The 16,077-nt window shown below is 45.3% G+C and overlaps 1 protein-coding gene across 1 annotated transcript in view; it reads left to right on the forward strand.

Moving 5' to 3' along the window:
- Positions 1-2,807: 2,807 nt before the first annotated feature.
- ERBB2 (erb-b2 receptor tyrosine kinase 2) overlaps positions 2,808-16,077 on the forward strand; it is a 53,022-nt gene continuing 39,752 nt past the window's right edge. The window contains exon 1 of the mRNA XM_082197173.1: positions 2,808-3,159. Within this exon, the coding sequence (XP_082053299.1) occupies positions 3,075-3,159 (85 nt within the window). The 5' untranslated portion in view covers positions 2,808-3,074. The remainder of the gene's footprint in view (positions 3,160-16,077) is intronic.

Raw genomic sequence — 16,077 nt, forward strand, 5'->3', positions numbered from 1 at the left:
TGCCGCTGCATAATTTCTGTTCTCATCCTGAGGTAAAGTTCTTAACGCAAGGTACTATTTCTGGGTTAGCGGAGTCTGTGACCTGAAGCATATGTAACCCGAGGTACCACTGTACTTACCTACTTGCCGGAACCCTTTTGCAGGGGGCGTTTTGTGTGTTGTTCTTCATTAGATCATTTCGGGGGGGGGGGCGTATTCCAGTCCTGCATTGTGCTGGCTTTTAACTCTCCCCCCACCCCCAACCCGAGAATACTCATCTTCTACATTGTCATTCTTCTGTCTCTTTTCATAGTCAGATGGGTTTGCGTGATTGACTAAAAATGTAAACATTTTGAACTGCTTTGTTCCTGCAAGTGCAAAGGGCCCGGGGCTCAAGCTTGCCCAACAGCGGGCAGCCTCCAATCTGGAAGCCTTCACATGCCCAGAGGCACTGCCATCTGCATGAGTATCTCACATTAACGGTGCCAAGTCCCGGTCAATTGATTGTGCTAAGAAATCTGGAAATTCCTGGTACACTGACATGTAATCCTATTAACTCAAGAGTAAGTCCCACTGAGTACAAGTGGTTTTACTTTCAGAAAATGGGTGTAGGATTGTGACCTGAATTTCATCTCAGCTATAAAGTTGCTAGGTAAGCCTCTCCTCTCTCTTAGCCTCCCTTTCTGCAAAATGGGAAGTACAATACTTACAGGGGTTCATGTAAGGATTACTGTACAGTACTTAGCACGCAAAGTGCCTTGATCTTTCTAAAGTGGTATATAAATGTTCATTTAATATCATTTTGCAGAACAGAGGCCCCATCTGCACTATGCATTTAAAGTACTATCATACCAGTTGAAACAGCGACAACTTCCTCCAAAGGACCCTGGGAACGGTAGTTTGCAAAAGGTGTGGAAAAGTGCTAGGAGACCTCTATTTCCCTCACAGAGCTACAATTTTCAGAGTGGCTTAACCAAAAATAAAAATAAAAATCACTCTTTCCGGGCAACTCTAGGAAAATGGATCTGTGAGGGGAAAAGGGATCTCCTAACAACTCTCAGCACCCTTAACAAACTATGCTTCCCACAATTGGGGCTGAGGGCAGGTTTAAAGTGGTATGATACTCCTTTAAATGCATAGGGCAGATGGGGTTTGAGCCTTGTCAACAAGTCCTGATAGCTGAATAGCTGAACCTTGGCTATTCCAGAAATCTCTCAGTCCTTCTCATTTTAGATTGATTCATCTACTACATGACTGCTGATCTCTCCCGAGTACATTTTAGATTTACAGTACGTTAGAAATGTGCAGTGGTTAGAGGGCTAGGCTAGGATCTGGGAGAACAAGGTTCAAATCCCCACTCAGCCATGAAGCTCACTGGTTGATGTTGAGCCACTCACTCACTCTCCACCTAACCTACCTCACAGGGTTGTTGTGAGGATAAAACGAGAAGTATGCATGCTGGGTTGTAAATGTAATAAATAATAAGTTGTCAGCTTTAAGTGGTTCAAGCTGCAGCCCGGTACAGACTTATTTTGAGCTTAAAGGTAAAGGTAAAGGGACCCCTGACCGTTAGGTCCAGTGGCGGACGACTCTGGGGTTGCGGCGCTCATCTCGCTTTATTGGCCGACGGAGCCGGCGTACAGCTTCCGGATCATGTGGCTAGCATGTTTACCTTCCCGCCGGAGTGGTACCTATTTATCTACTTGCACTTTGATGTGCTTTTGAACTGCTGGGTTGGCAGGAGCTGGGACCGAGCAACGGGAGCTCACCCTGTTATGGGGATTCGAACTGCTGACCTTCTGATCGGCAAGCCCTAGGCTCTGTGGTTTAACCCACAGTGCCACCCACATCCCTGTTTTGAGCTTAAGCCCTATTATATACAACTGCAATGTAAAAGTTGACTGCTGAGGCTGCATTTTAATATTAATTTAATCCCCAGCATCCACAGGTAGGAGATTCCTGCCTGAAACCAGAGCTGCTGCCAGCCAGTGTAGACAACAGGAAGCTAGATGGGCCAATTGGTCTGACTTGACGTAAGGCAACATCCACGGTGCTGTGAGCTACCAGCATGTTAAGGGTTAAGGCTCCTTTGAATCTTGATTTTAGGATTTTTGCAATCTGATATTTCAAATGCATTGCAGGGGGTTGGACTAGATTACTCTTGAGGTTCCTTCGAAGTTTACAATTCTATGATTCTAAATTATAGTTTCCGCTGCTAGCTGACCCGAGTGGATTGTGATTTCTCAAGAAATCACATGTGCTTTATTAAATCATAAGGTCCTTCAGAAGGGCAACTACGTATACCGATTTTTGGTCACGGTCTGAAATCATGTATTTTACAGTATTCAAACAACCAATATTAATTATTTGCCTCCTAATCAGTTAATTAAGGTCTTTTGAAATATTGGACAGTTCTACTTATCACATAGCTGTTTCTTCTCCCCCCCCTCCAAAAAACACCCCCACTCCAGATTTATATACTTTCCTCTCCCCACCGCCCCCTCCACCTTAAATCATTTGGCAAGCGTAGCCTGCATTTAATTTAATTCCAAGAAATATATATATTTCCCTTCTCTTTGTCCATTCAAGGTCGATGCTCTGAACTGGAAAGTGTCCAAAGAAATCGCCCAAGGAGAAGGAAAGGAATTCCACCTTCAGCAGCAAGGAGGCAAAGCAAAACGTTTCGCAAAGTTTTCTCCTCTCTCCAGCTTTGATTTCCCACGAGGCAAAGAACGGCTTTGGCGTGCTCCGACGAAGAACTCGTTTGCCACTCCCGAGGGAGCAGGAATCCTGCTCCGGAGCGCGCTTGGAGCGCGTTCCCGACGCCTGGTGCTGGTGGGAGAGAGAGAGAGTGAGAAGAGGTGGTGGCTTCTGGTAGTGCCTTTTTTTTTTTTTTGGTAAAGGAAGTGAAAAGGGTTGAAAAGTTGGGTTGCAAAGAAAAGTGCAAAGGGGGAAGCGAAGCTCGAGAAAACAAACCGGGCACGATTGCCAAGGCGGTTGGAGAAAACAAAAATAAAAAACAAAAATCTCCACCCACCTTCCTTCCTTCTCTTCCCCGGACGAAATTATGAGCTGGGATTTGCAATGAAAAAACAATGGGGCCCATTCCCAGCCCCTGCTGGTTTTGCATGGGGTTCTTCTTGGTTTCGGTCTGGCCAGGAGTTGTTTGGAGCACGGAAGGTAAGTTTGAATCCGTATGTTTTGTTTTGTTTCTATTTCTGTTTATTGGGGGGGGGGGGAGAGAAGCAAAGAAAAGGGAGAGGGAAGGCGTCCAGGAAGGAATCTCTCAGCCAGTTTTGCAACCAAGAAAGGGGGTTCCAAGTTGGAAGAAATAAGAGAGGAGAGAAACTTATGTGCGCAAACTTGTTGATTTTCGGGTTTCGTTCGGGGCGGGATTATTTCATTAATTAGCCGCGTGTTTTTGATTAATTTAATTAATTCCTGGTCTCCGGGTCAACGCAGATCGGAGTCGGTCGCCGGGGGGCGGGCGGGGTATGGTGTGTTTTTTGTGTGTGTGTGTGTGTGGGGGTGATCGACAAAAGCTCAGTTATTTGCATTGTTTAAAACGTTGTGGGAGGTGGGTCTGGGAAATGGGGCCAGAGAGAAGTTTCTGCTCCTCTGATCGTCGGCTGCGCCGAGATTTCGGGCCACGCGCGCCTTCAAGGAAACGGGCCCATTAAGAACTCGTTGGGGCGCGGATTAGCTGCCCTTGAAGATGTCGGCGGCCGCCCTCTCTGCCCTCTTTTTCGCCCCCCAAGCCCGGGCTGCAACGGGAAAAGGGCGCATGTTTGCAGAGCCGCCCTTGCGACGCGTGTTTTTGCGCGGCTGGCGCAGGGCGCTTCTGCGCCGCGTTAGCAATTGCTTGCAAGCTGGCGGTGGAGAGACAGCTCTACTCTCGAGTCGCTTTGGGCAGAGTTAAACGATGTCGCCTTGTTTGGGTTACACATTGCAGTGGATGTGTGTGTGTGAGAGAGAGAGAGAAGGGGAGGGTTTTGCCTGCGAAGGAGGAGGCGGGAGATGGTGCTGGACGGAGCGGGACTTGTTCTCATTCAGTCTCGACGAGTTAACGTGACTTAAATCCCCAGCAGGCCACCCCCGCCGTGTGTCAAAACTTGCCGAAGGGCATTGCTCTGGAGATCCCAAATGTCTTTCCTTAAAAACATAAGAAGTGCCTTATGGCAGGAGTGGGGAACCTTTGCCCCCACCCCCCAGATGTTGCCCACCCGCAAGGATGGCCAGTGGGGAAGGAGGAGAGGAGTTGAAGTACAGCAACATCTGGATGAGCACAGCTGTCTGTTCAAGAACTTTGTAAATTTGCAGATCACCTGCAGATCTTGGGGCGGTTGACCGCATAAAAACATAATCTAAAAACATGAAAAACATAACAAAATAAAAAAATTCCTTCCAGTAGCACTTTAGAGACCAACTAAGTTTGTTATTGGTATGAACTTTTGTGTGCATGCACACTTCTTCAGATACGTGCACATGAAAGCTCATACCAATGACAAACTTAATTGGTCTCTAAGGTGCTACTGGAAGGAATTTTTAAATTTTGTTTTGATTGTGGCAGACCAACACAGCTACCTACCTGTAATGAAAAACATAGTAAAAATAAGAGCAACAAGAAACTGATAATCCCTCCCATTCCCAAAGGCCTGGTTGAAAAGGAACATTTTTGCCTGGAGCCTAAAGGTGTATAAAAGGAGAACTTCCCTGGGGAGAGTATTCCACAAATGGGGAGCCACTGCAGAGAAGGCCCTGTTCTCGTGTTGCTACCCTCTGGACTTCTCATGGAGGAGGCACACACAGAAGGGCCTCAGAAGATTATCTCAGGGTCCGGGTAGGTTCATATGGAAGGAGGCAGTCCTTGAGGTATCATATTGTTGTAAGACTACAACTTCCGCCATCCTGATCATGGACTATGCTGCCTTGGGTTGATTGACATGGGGAGTCCTGAAGCAATATGGAGAGCCACTGATCCCCCAGGGCGATCTACTCTAAATGGGATAGTATCCTACAGTCCACTTTCTGCTTGTCTGTGAGCTATGAATTGTCCGGTTATTTCAATTGCCCATTCATTTCGCGGTATTTTCTGTCTTGTGAGTGCGTCATCCCTACCCCTTGGATGGACTATACCATGGGTAGGCAAACTAAGGCCCGGGGGCCGGATCCGGCCCAACCGCCTTCTAAATCCGGCCCGTGGACAGTCTGGGAATCAGCGTGTTTTTACATGAGTAGAATGTGTCCTTTTATTTAAAATGCATCTCTGGGTTATTTGTGGGGACTGCTTGGTGTTTTTATATGAGTAGAATGTGTGCTTTTATTTAAAATGCATCTGTGGGTTATTTGTGGGGCATAGGAATCCGTTAATTTCCCCCCCAAAAAAATATAGTCCGCCCCCCAAGGTCTGAGGGACAGTGGACTGGCCCCCTGCTGAAAAAGTTTGCTAACCCCTGGACTATACCATTTTCATGCTGAATCCTCAAGTGCAGTTCAGCCCAATTGTTTTGGGTCTGGGCTGCCTGCTTGTGGAGGATTGAAAATATATATACGGTATCCTTTCCCTTTATTTTGCTGCTACAAGGGAAATGGGGTGGGTAAAGGGTGCGTTATGATGAAAAACCGTGTCTTGTTGAGCTCTAATACATATATTGCATGGGTGGTGATTTTAAATTGTTGTACACCACTCTGGGTGGTTCACCAGTTTTAAAATCAATAAAATGAGGCTACAACCAGATATTAAAAAACAGTCAATGCAAGAAACTGAACCAGCACCAAAAATTAACATTAAACCATCAGGAGGCAGTAAAAGATCGATAAAAATGTGAAACACAACCAGGAAAGGAGTGGGTGGACACAAAACTGATCTAAGGACTAAAATGCAGTAAAACCATAGTTGTTAAACAGTATGTGTGAGTAAAGAGATATATACCTAGTGCTGAAAGTGTAGGTGTTCAGTAAGCCTCTCTGGAGGCGTATTCCATTGTCTTCTGAGATGGACGGATGCCAATAATACTGGTTCCAAATCATTTTGGGCTTTGAAAAATTAATACTATCACTTTGAATTGGACCAGTGCAGATGGAAAAAAAAACACTGGCATACTATGGCGTGGTATCTGTCACCCTCCCCTTTGGGACTCTTGCTGCCCTGTTTTGAGCTAGCTGGAGTTTCCAGTTTTTTTTCAAAGGAAGCCCCACCACACAGGACCATCCTTGGAAAATAGGTGAAGATATGTAAAGTCATCTTTATTTAGGAGAGGTGAAGCACTGTAGCTTGGGGGGGGGGATCATCTGTTTTGCATTTAAGGTTCCCGGTTTGATCCCTGACCTCTCCAGGTGGGAGACAATACGGAGTTAGATGGACTGACTTGTTATAAGATATTACGTTCCCATAAGAGCTTTCATCTGATGAGTTTGAGCTGTTGTAAAACTGTGGGTTAATTTTTGCGTTGTGGTTTCTATGATCGATGTTCTTAATTGTTTGATTGCAAAACAAACAGAAAAATGTTCATATAGTTCTGCTGCAAGGAACCCTGCCAAGGGAAGAATCAAATGCCGGAATGGAACCAAGAGCACGAGCTGCAGGAATTCAGCTGATGAAGCATTCTCCTACCTCTCATGTTGTGTTCGTGGGGATTTTACCAATTAAGTTATGCCAGGTTGATGTTAAATGCAGAGGAGCAGGGCTGGTGCAAAACAAAGAGGTTGAAACTGTATCCTGGATGGTTTGATAAGTGTTTACGGACTTGATGCTGCCTCCCTGCACCCCACAGTCACTGTTTAGTGCAGAGATCTTGAATAATACTGAAGTGGGGGCCTTTTCACCACGTTGATTGAGCCAACTTTCCGTCTGGAAATCTGAAGGGAGATGTGCATGTAGGAATAGAGTAAGGGGAACTGTTCTTATCGGTGTTGGTTGGGCTTTGCATTTCGGCCTGGTTCTGTTTCTTGAATGGAGAATGTGAATTCTGCCAGCAGCCCTGGCAAATTGGCTCTAGTAAATTGACACTGACACACACACAATTTAAATGTTTAGAGTTGGGACTTAAGTTGGACCAAAGATCTGACTTGAGTTGATGATGTTATTTTAGGCAAGGAAGGAAAATTTGATGGGGTTTACTGGAATGTTGCAAAACTTCTGATGTGGCAAGGGAAGATATGCTAACAACAAGCTGTAAATGACACGAAGGGGATTATTTGATCATCCATTCTTGTCATTACTGGCTCCTTGCTTTGCTGCGTGCTGTTCTTTGGCTCTTTTTACTGTGAAGTACAGCAGGCAAAGGCTGTGTTGTTTGTAAATAATTTTTTAATCCCTTGGATTTCATCATCTTTTGTTTTGTTTAATAATCCCGCTAAGAAAATCCAGTGGTTGAGTTTCAAAGTGAGAGGTGCTGGGGCTCAAAGACCTCTTCCTACCTCCAGGTGCATGAGAATTGTTTGTGGCCAGGGATTTAAGAAATGTGTTCACAACCCAGTTGGTCTTTCCCCCTGCACATTATATTTTAAATCAATTAACACAGTCACGCATATTTGGAGATTTGGGAAATGTGTAGAATTAGGATGAACCAGTCAGTCAAAAAGTTGCCAATGAAGGAGGCGGTTTTGAGTGCATGTAGGTGTTGCTGCCTTTGTATTGTTTGGCTGAAGAATGCTGTATGACTTGAAGGCTTGCATACGCCAGAGGTAGACTTAAATGCAGATAGCTGTTGGGCTGTAAAAGCATGGTGTGTTCTGCAGATTCAAATAAGACTTTAGCCGGGGTTCTGGTCAAGAGCATGTGAATGCCAAGATTATGCTTGGGCAGTCTCTGCAGTCTAATATGTAATATACTACAGTGATGCTGGTCTACTTGGCAGGGTTGTTGTAAGCAGTGCTTTAAAAAGAGAGAGAGAAGGTGCCAGTACTCACCATGAAGTTATTACAGTAAGTGCCACAGTTTTAACATTTGGCGGGAAAAGGTTCCAGTACTACGTACCCTTGAAAACCCCAGAAAAAAAGCACTGGTTGTAAGGATTATTGAGGTAATCTGTGTGTCTTTTTTAAAAAGCCCTTGTAAATCATGAACAGACCCCAAAACCTATTTGACAGACCCAAACCAGATGCTACTTTCATAGCTTTCCAAGATTGACACAGATAATTCTGTGAGAGACTCCTAAGAATTCCTACTTTTCTGAAAGTGTGTTTGCCATGTCAATAAATGGTGACTGAGAGATGCAACCCTTTGCTCAGAGCAGGGTGAACATAGGGGAGCAGTGACCCAGAGCAAAGGTGTGAGACAATAATTTGGCAAGGTCCCAACTTGATTTTCATTCTTTAATCTTCCTTTCTTCCTTGAGTTGGGATATTAGCATGAGTTGGGGGGGGGTGCACACACTCCCTTGACCTTAGTTAGCTTGTTTCCATAGTGACCTTCAGGCTCCCGCCAGAACCTTCCCCCCACCAAACCTCTCTTCTGTTGCAGCTGCTGTTAAATATTAAACTCTATAATGGTTTTACAGAGCAAGCAAGAAACCTTCAACCTCCCAACTCTCCACCAATCTCTCTCCCCCAGCAACCCACCCCTGTTCCTTAATAGCAGAATGTGCTGGGTAATTGTAACAGACATTGCCATGCTCTGAAATCCCAGGGATTCTTTCTCCTGTAAGATGACCAAAAGAGGGAAGGGGAGATAGATAAGCACTACTCACTTACCACAGGCAGCTGGTGTCCCTGCCCCCAGACTGTTAAAAAATGGTAAAGGTCCCCTGACAGTTAAGTCCAGTCGTGAACGACTCTGGGGTTGTGGGGTTCATCTTCCTTTACTGGCCGAGGGAGCCGACATTTGTCCGCAGACAGTTTTTCTGGGTCATGTGGCCAGCATGACTAAGCCGCTTCTGGCGAAACCAGAGCAGCGCACAGAAACGCCATTTACCTTCCTGCCAGAGCGGTACCTATTTATCTACTTGCACTTTGATGTGTTTTTGAACTGTTAGGTTGGCAGGAGCTGGGACCGAACAATGGGAGCTCACCCTGTCATGGGGATTCGAACTGCTGAGCTTCCAATCGGCAAGCCCAAGGCTCAATGGTTTACACCACAGCGCCAGACTGTTACAGCACCCCAAATCCCTCATAACACTGCTCCAGCAGCAGCAGCATGACTCAAGCGCTATGCATTGCCATGCCAGTCTAGAATTGCACCACAACTTCTTCTGTGTCATTACAGGGGGTCCTGCGGTTCACTTGTTTTGACGACATGCTATTTTCTAGGTTCCCCTTAAATATACTGCTATCTTAAGTGATTGCACTTGGAATAGTTTGTTTGTTGCTTAAAGCATTCACCGATTTGCTGTGTAGCTGTTTACGATAGATCCAGTGGGGAAGGGAATGTTCCGCGGGTTATAGACAACCTGGGATGGGGGACCTGTGACCTTGCAGATGACTTTGGACTCCATCTCCCATCAGCCTCGGCCACCATGGCTAATGGTTAGGGATGGTGGGAGTTGGAAGCCAACAACATCTGGAGGCCAACAGGTTCCCTGCCCCTGGGGTAGATACCAAAACACTAAGGGGGGGCGTTGTTGTGAGTTGGAGGTTGATTTAGCAAATCATTGAATTGTAGAGTCGGAAGGGGCTCCGAGGGTCATCTAGTCCAACCCCTGCAAATCCTACATAGGTTTCTGTTTAGCCACTTGACTGGTCACTGTGCAGAATAGAAACTCTTTCCGGTTGAACCCCTGCTATCACAGAGCACTGTGTGTGCAGCTGCTACTTTGTTTTTCCCAGCGCTCTTATCCTCCTCAGCAAGATTAGAGATCAAAGTACCAAATCTGGAAGGGAAATTGAGAGGCACTGCTAGTAGTGCCATGCCACACGGGTGGCTGTTCCTTTTGGCTTCCTCTCCCTTCTGCTTCTGCTAAGTAAGAATGCAGCTAGGAAGCCCACCAGCTTAGGAGGAGCCCCAGCAAAGCACAGTTTGCCAAGGGCTCCCTCAAAGCTGTTCAAGCAGGAGACAGAGAGTTGGAGGGCGAATGGGTGCTTATTAGACAGCATCTGTCCATCAACATCTTTTAAATTTCATGCTTTGGTTTGCCAGAATTCTGCCTCCTCAGAGAAGTGGTCAGATCTAGTGCCTTATCTCCATCCATTCTGGCTCTGTTGATGGGGTTCGCGAAGGGTGTGGATCTTCTGTCCTTCCCTTGAGAACTCATTCATAGCACAATTCCATAAACCGAAAGAGCTAGCATGATCTAGTCTACCATGCTGTATCCAACAGCAGCTAGATGGGCAGAATGTGAAGGTGACGGCCTTCGCCTGTTGTTTGCCTGTAGAATCACCTGGCTTTTTAGAAAGATGCTACTTCTTAACATTGATGTTCCATTTAGCTATTTTAGCTGTTCATAGATCTGTTAACCAAATGCCTCGACATTGTTTGATCCTTCCGGAAAAACTCCCAGACCTAGTGACCATCCTCACATTGTGTTGTGCAGAATTCCATAGGTTAACTGTGCGTTGTGTGAAGAAGGAAATGTTTACAGCGCTATTCTATGAGTCTTACCTGAATTTCTTTTTTCCTTTTGTGTCTGCAAACATGTGAAGCCTGAAGGTGGAGTGGGTGGAAAGGGGAAATTCAGAATAGGACATACCATAGTACTGAAGGCAGTTGAATCAAAGGACTGGTGGTTTTTTAGAAGGAGAAGTGGTTTGTGGGCTTTGTGCTTGGACCACACCTCTGTTTTGTACTCAGGTTGTGATTTTATTCATTTATTCATTTGTACTTTATTCAATTTATATCCCGCCCTTCCTCCAGGGCGCAAATCACTTGACCTTCAGGTCCAGCACTCTTGTTTTAATACCTTTGGGATGCTTACAAGCAGCGCACGAGGACAACAATGCTCCCTTGTTGTTTATCTGCAACATCTGGTATTCAGAAATACGCTGTGTCTAGTTAGCTATGGTTTCTTCTGTTGGAAGAATTGGGGTGGAGCCACAGAAAAGTAGACATGATTTATAGCTCATTTCTTGCAGGCACCTGGTGCCCTGTACAATAGCATACTAACTTTCCTTGCTGAATTAATTGAAAACAAGCGGGTCCACTTGCCTCAGCTGTATTTGGTTTGTTTACAGATGCCTAATCCACTTTTAAAGTTTTTTTTTAAAAAAAAAGTGGTGCAAAGAGGAGAGCATCTACGAAAGCTGTGGGGGCTCAGTCCGGAACTGAATCTCACCAGCTGTAATAAAGTTAATTTTAATGTGTCCTCCCACTCTTTTTATACCAAGCACTAGAAAAGAGCCCAGGCCCTCTGTTTGTCTGGGTGGCCCAGGCCTGAGGCCTCTTACTGCTTGGTTGCTGGGAGACCACTGGCCGACACGCTGAGAACTCGGGCAGCTGGGAGTTGACTTTATTACGGCCCCTTTTCAGTCGATTGTCCCGTAGGAGAGTCCCCACTGAGCCCTAGATGCCGAGGAAGCGAGACTGCTCTTTGGCAAGTGACATGGCTGCTGTGCCTCGGCCGTGGTAGAATTCCCCATTAGCTGTCTGCCATGGGCAATGCACAACCATAGAATATACAGGGCTTCCTTTGGGGTGAAGAATGCCAAAGGAGCAGGGTTTCTGAGACTGCTGTAAGGATCCCCCAGCAAATGCTAGTCTCTTCTCCATTTTGCTCTCTGTAGGATGTGGGGACAGCATTTTTCTTCACAACTGTCTTTCCCAGTGTTGGGGTTCCTCAAAAACCTCCCACTTGTGCCTAGAAACTTATCTGTAGTGTTTGCTGAAACTTGACACACTTTATCGTAGCCTTGCTTACCAGACTGGTGTTTCTGTCCTTACGTGGGCAAGTATTGAACCCCTGGCATGCGGCTTAGTTTTCTTCCAAAACTAAGACCTTTCTCCTTCAGTCCTACCATCTGTAGGCTTAGATGCCCTAACTAATTTTGAGATGCACCCTTCAAAACATGGGGAGCTGTAAATGTGCCTTTTTAATAAAGAAAAGAAAAAGAATGCTGAATTTCACCAACCACACATTTTAAAATCCGGGAGTTGAGAAAGAAGAGCACGCCTGTTACTTGCCCTGCCAAATTTTGGTTTTTGTGCGGATAGTGTCATTTTTATGGTGTAGCCACTAAGTGACCCTGAATATAGCTGTATCTGGATGAAGTCAAGTTTCCTGTGCTGTGTTGCTGTTGTTGAAAACAAGATAATAAAAGTTCTTGTCTGGTGTGACTTACCAGTGGCAGAGTGCATTTATCCAAAACCCTGTGATTGAATTGCATGTCAGAGCTGACTCAGCTCTAAAATGTCTGACATAAATTTGAAGTGGGTCTCTGAACACGCACAGAGTACATTTCCCCTCTTTGTTGCTGTATCAGCTCTCTCCCATGTGAGAATATCTATAAGGCACAAAGTTGTTTACCCCTGTGTAAAGAGACTGAGCCCTGTACCTATCAAATGCTTAGCAGCTCCTTCCTTTTCACAGCCTCTGCTATACTGTAGGTCAGGGGTAAGCAATCTTTTTCAGCCATGTGGTGGGCTGGACTATATTTGGGGGGGGGGGGAATGAACAAATTCCTATGCCCCACAAATAACCCAGAGATGCATTTTAAATAAAAGCACATATTCTTCTCATGTAAAAACACCAGGCAGGCCCCGCAAATAACCCACAGATGCATTTTAAATAAAAGGACACATTCTACTCATGTAAAAACACGCTGATTCCCAGACTGTCCACGGGCTGGATTTAGAAGGTGACTGGGCCGGATTCGGCCCACGGACCTTAGGTTGCCTACCCCTGCTGTAAGTCTTGATCTCCCAGTGGCAACTGGGCTGGGTGAAGTGGGGGAGCTTATCTTGATTCTAGCTCCTTTAAGCTGCATGGGCATGCCCAAAATGTGTAGAAGGTGGAGCATGTCGGCTCCACCAGCATTGCTTCAACGAGCCACTTTTCCTTTCTAAAACATGCCCGGCTTGAAAAAGCAGTTTTGTTGTCAAACCCTGCCAAACCCGCCCGGGGGTAGTCTAATGACACCATTGATCCAGGAGGGAGAAGGGTTGAGCCGCAGCTTCTGCTGCAGAAGTCATTCCTCAAAGAATCCCCCAAAAGGCCAATCTAGGCCTCCACCCATAAATGCTTGCTTCATTCTAAAATGGAGATTGTCTAGTGAAGTTACCTGCAATATTTTCAGAACCGGCACCTCAGTCCCAACCTGAAAATCTATATTTAATTTTCTTTCTTTCATCTACCATAAATGTCCATATTTCTCCTTTGCTCTCAAGGAGGCTAGCTGCAATTGGAGCAGGGCTCCTACATCTGTCAATAGCTGCAAAGCAGATTATGTTTTGATGTTCTTTGTTGGTTGTATAGCTCTGTTGACCTAAAAATTGGCAGGTGTAGCATGTTGTGCAGGGAAGGGGACTCTACACCTGGAGAAATCCCCCAATCTGTGTGACGTTTAGCAGTAACAGGGTTCTGTGACCCTTTGCCATCTGATCATACAATCTAGAATAAACTAGTGGTAAACTTCTAATTTGATTTAGATGCTGTCAAAGTTCTAATCTATTAATGGTGTATAGTGGATAAAAATGCACACAGTAGGAGGAACCTTCAGTTCAGATCCTGCCTCAGCCATAAACTCTGTTACGTTTAGTAAGGGGTTGTTTTTTCCTCGTTGTCAGTCATTTGTAAGATAGGCCTGTGTTGTTGTTGTTGTTGTTGTTGTCGTTGTCGTTGTTGTTGCTGCTGCTGCTGCTGCCTTTGCCGTGTTGCTGCTGGTTTACTGTCTAAGGCTGCTGTACCTATTATTTTACTGTGCCAAAAATATTTCTGCAACTTGAAGATCCAAATTCTGCCATTGGTTGTCGTGCCAAAGTAGTTGTTTTAATCAATTGTCCATAATACAACTAGGGCTTGGGCAACTGCTTCTCCATCCTAGGGCCAGTTCATTAAAATTAAGATTTAGAGAGAAAATACATGCCCCTTGCAAGTGTGTGCTCGCCTTCTCTCTCTCTCCAGTTCTTTATATAAAAATGACCAGTCCTTACAATTTTAAAAAATCCTCTTGATTTTAAACAAAACTTGTTTCTGTGTTGGCATACTGCAGGTCTAGATAGTTCATGAATATACCAACCCAAACCTTGCTTACCAGCCTTGTATTGTGGGTTGCCTGCCACTTGACCTGTGCATTTACAGCCGCAATCAGACAGCTCTATCAGGTTATATATTATTCTGCCTGCTGGGCTGTTTGTTCAGCTTGGTAGGCCGGAAGTTGTGCACACCTGCTATACTGTTTGGAAGTATTGCTGGATAGAAACTCTCATAATATCCACCATTATGGGGAATAAATACTTTCTTCTTCTTCTTCTTCTTCTTCTTCTTCTTCTTCTTCTTCTCCTCCTCCTCCTCCTCCTCCTCCTCCTCCTCCTCCTCCTCCTCCATACGTACCTGGGCTACACTGGGTTGCTGGATAGAAACTCTCATAATATCCACCATTTTGGGGAATAAATACTTTCTTCTTCTTCTTCTTCTTCTTCTTCTCCTCCTCCTCCTCCTCCTCCTCCTCCTCCTCCTCCTCCATACGTACCTGGGCTACACTGGGTTACAATACATTTCACAGATGGACAAAGGGATCCTTACCGAAAGGATTCCTGCCTGAATTGATGCCTTTGCCATTACTGACTTCTGAGGACTGTGTACTCTGCTGCAGACTGTACTCATTTGCTGTGCAAGTAGCCTGGCCTACACCACTTTAAAAGCAGAAAAGGGTGTTTGTTCATTTGGTTAAAGATGCACTAGGAAGACACACTTGCGCTAATACGTTACCAATAACGCGAAAGGGAATCTTGCCAGCTGCAGAATGTGAAATGGAAAGCTGCATCAAGGATGATACTTCAGTGTTCATTGACATTCATGCCAACAAGAATCCAGTCAGAGATTTCGCTTCTTAAAAGCCCTGGCTGGTGTGGGTGGGACTGAAATGCCACAAATGAAGAGTTGTGTATGCATACTAAACAACATTTTTGCAAGGCATCCCCCAAAGGCAAATGAGAGAAAAATGATTTATCAGGGAGAGGTACCCAAAATAGACTCGGCTGGAGCAGAAGAAATAAAAAAACAATTTGAAAGTCTGTGTAACTTGTTCTGAGATTATTTTCAGATAGTTCTCAGCCACATGGTAAACCTGAGTCCACCTGTTCATTGTTTTTAACCTACTTATTAGTCCCACCTCGCTTATTGCTTCATTCCCGCTGAACCTTGGACCTGACTTGAATCATGCTTTCTTCTGCCAACAGGAATGTGTCAGTTTCTTCCCCACTGTCCAGACTTTTATCTGATTGGGAGCTGCTGGGTTGTGTGTCTGTGGGATCGGTCACTTGGCTGCCACTGGGCTCCTTGGCGTCATGTTGCCGATCCTCTAGAGGCGAAGGCTGGTTCTGCTTCTCTTTCTGGTGCTTGTCCGTGCAGGAAAGAGGGTTGCATAAACGGCCCGCGTGGGAATGGAGTAAACATGAGGAGAAGACGCCCATCCCAACCAGAAAAACAAGCTTGTTTCTCTCCTGCTCTGAATGTTATAACTGGCCTGTTATTTCTTAGTGCCAATCTCCCTTCCCCCGCCCTCCGCTTTCAAGGAACAAAGTGCAAAATCTCCAGCGCATAACAAGTCTGAAGAATGCTCCTTTCCCCACAGAAAGCCTTTAAAGCTTGTTTCTATTCGGTCCCTATTTAAGGAAGGCCATATTAACTATACAGTGGTACCTCGGGTTACATACGCTTCAGGTTACATACGCTTCAGGTTACAGACTCCGCTAACCCAGAAATATCACCTCAGGTTAAGAACTTTGCTTCAGGATGAGAACAGAAATCGTGCTCCGGCAGCGCAGCAGCAGTGGGAGGCCCCATAAACTAAAGTGGTACTTCAGGTTATGAACAGTTTCAGGTTAAGAACAGACCTCCAGAACGAATTAAGTACTTAACCCGAGGTACCACTGTACTTTTATAATGTTTCTGAGTTCCGTTTCCTAAGGGTGCTCAAAGCGGCATGCTAGTAAGAGAAAAACAAAAAAAGAAAACATTTGCACTTGTTTAAAATTAACTTGCTCCTCTAATGATTTAATACAGTGCA

This window comes from Podarcis vaucheri (genome assembly GCF_965113315.1).
Source record: "Podarcis vaucheri genome assembly, chromosome: 13".
Lineage (NCBI taxonomy): Eukaryota > Metazoa > Chordata > Lepidosauria > Squamata > Lacertidae > Podarcis > Podarcis vaucheri.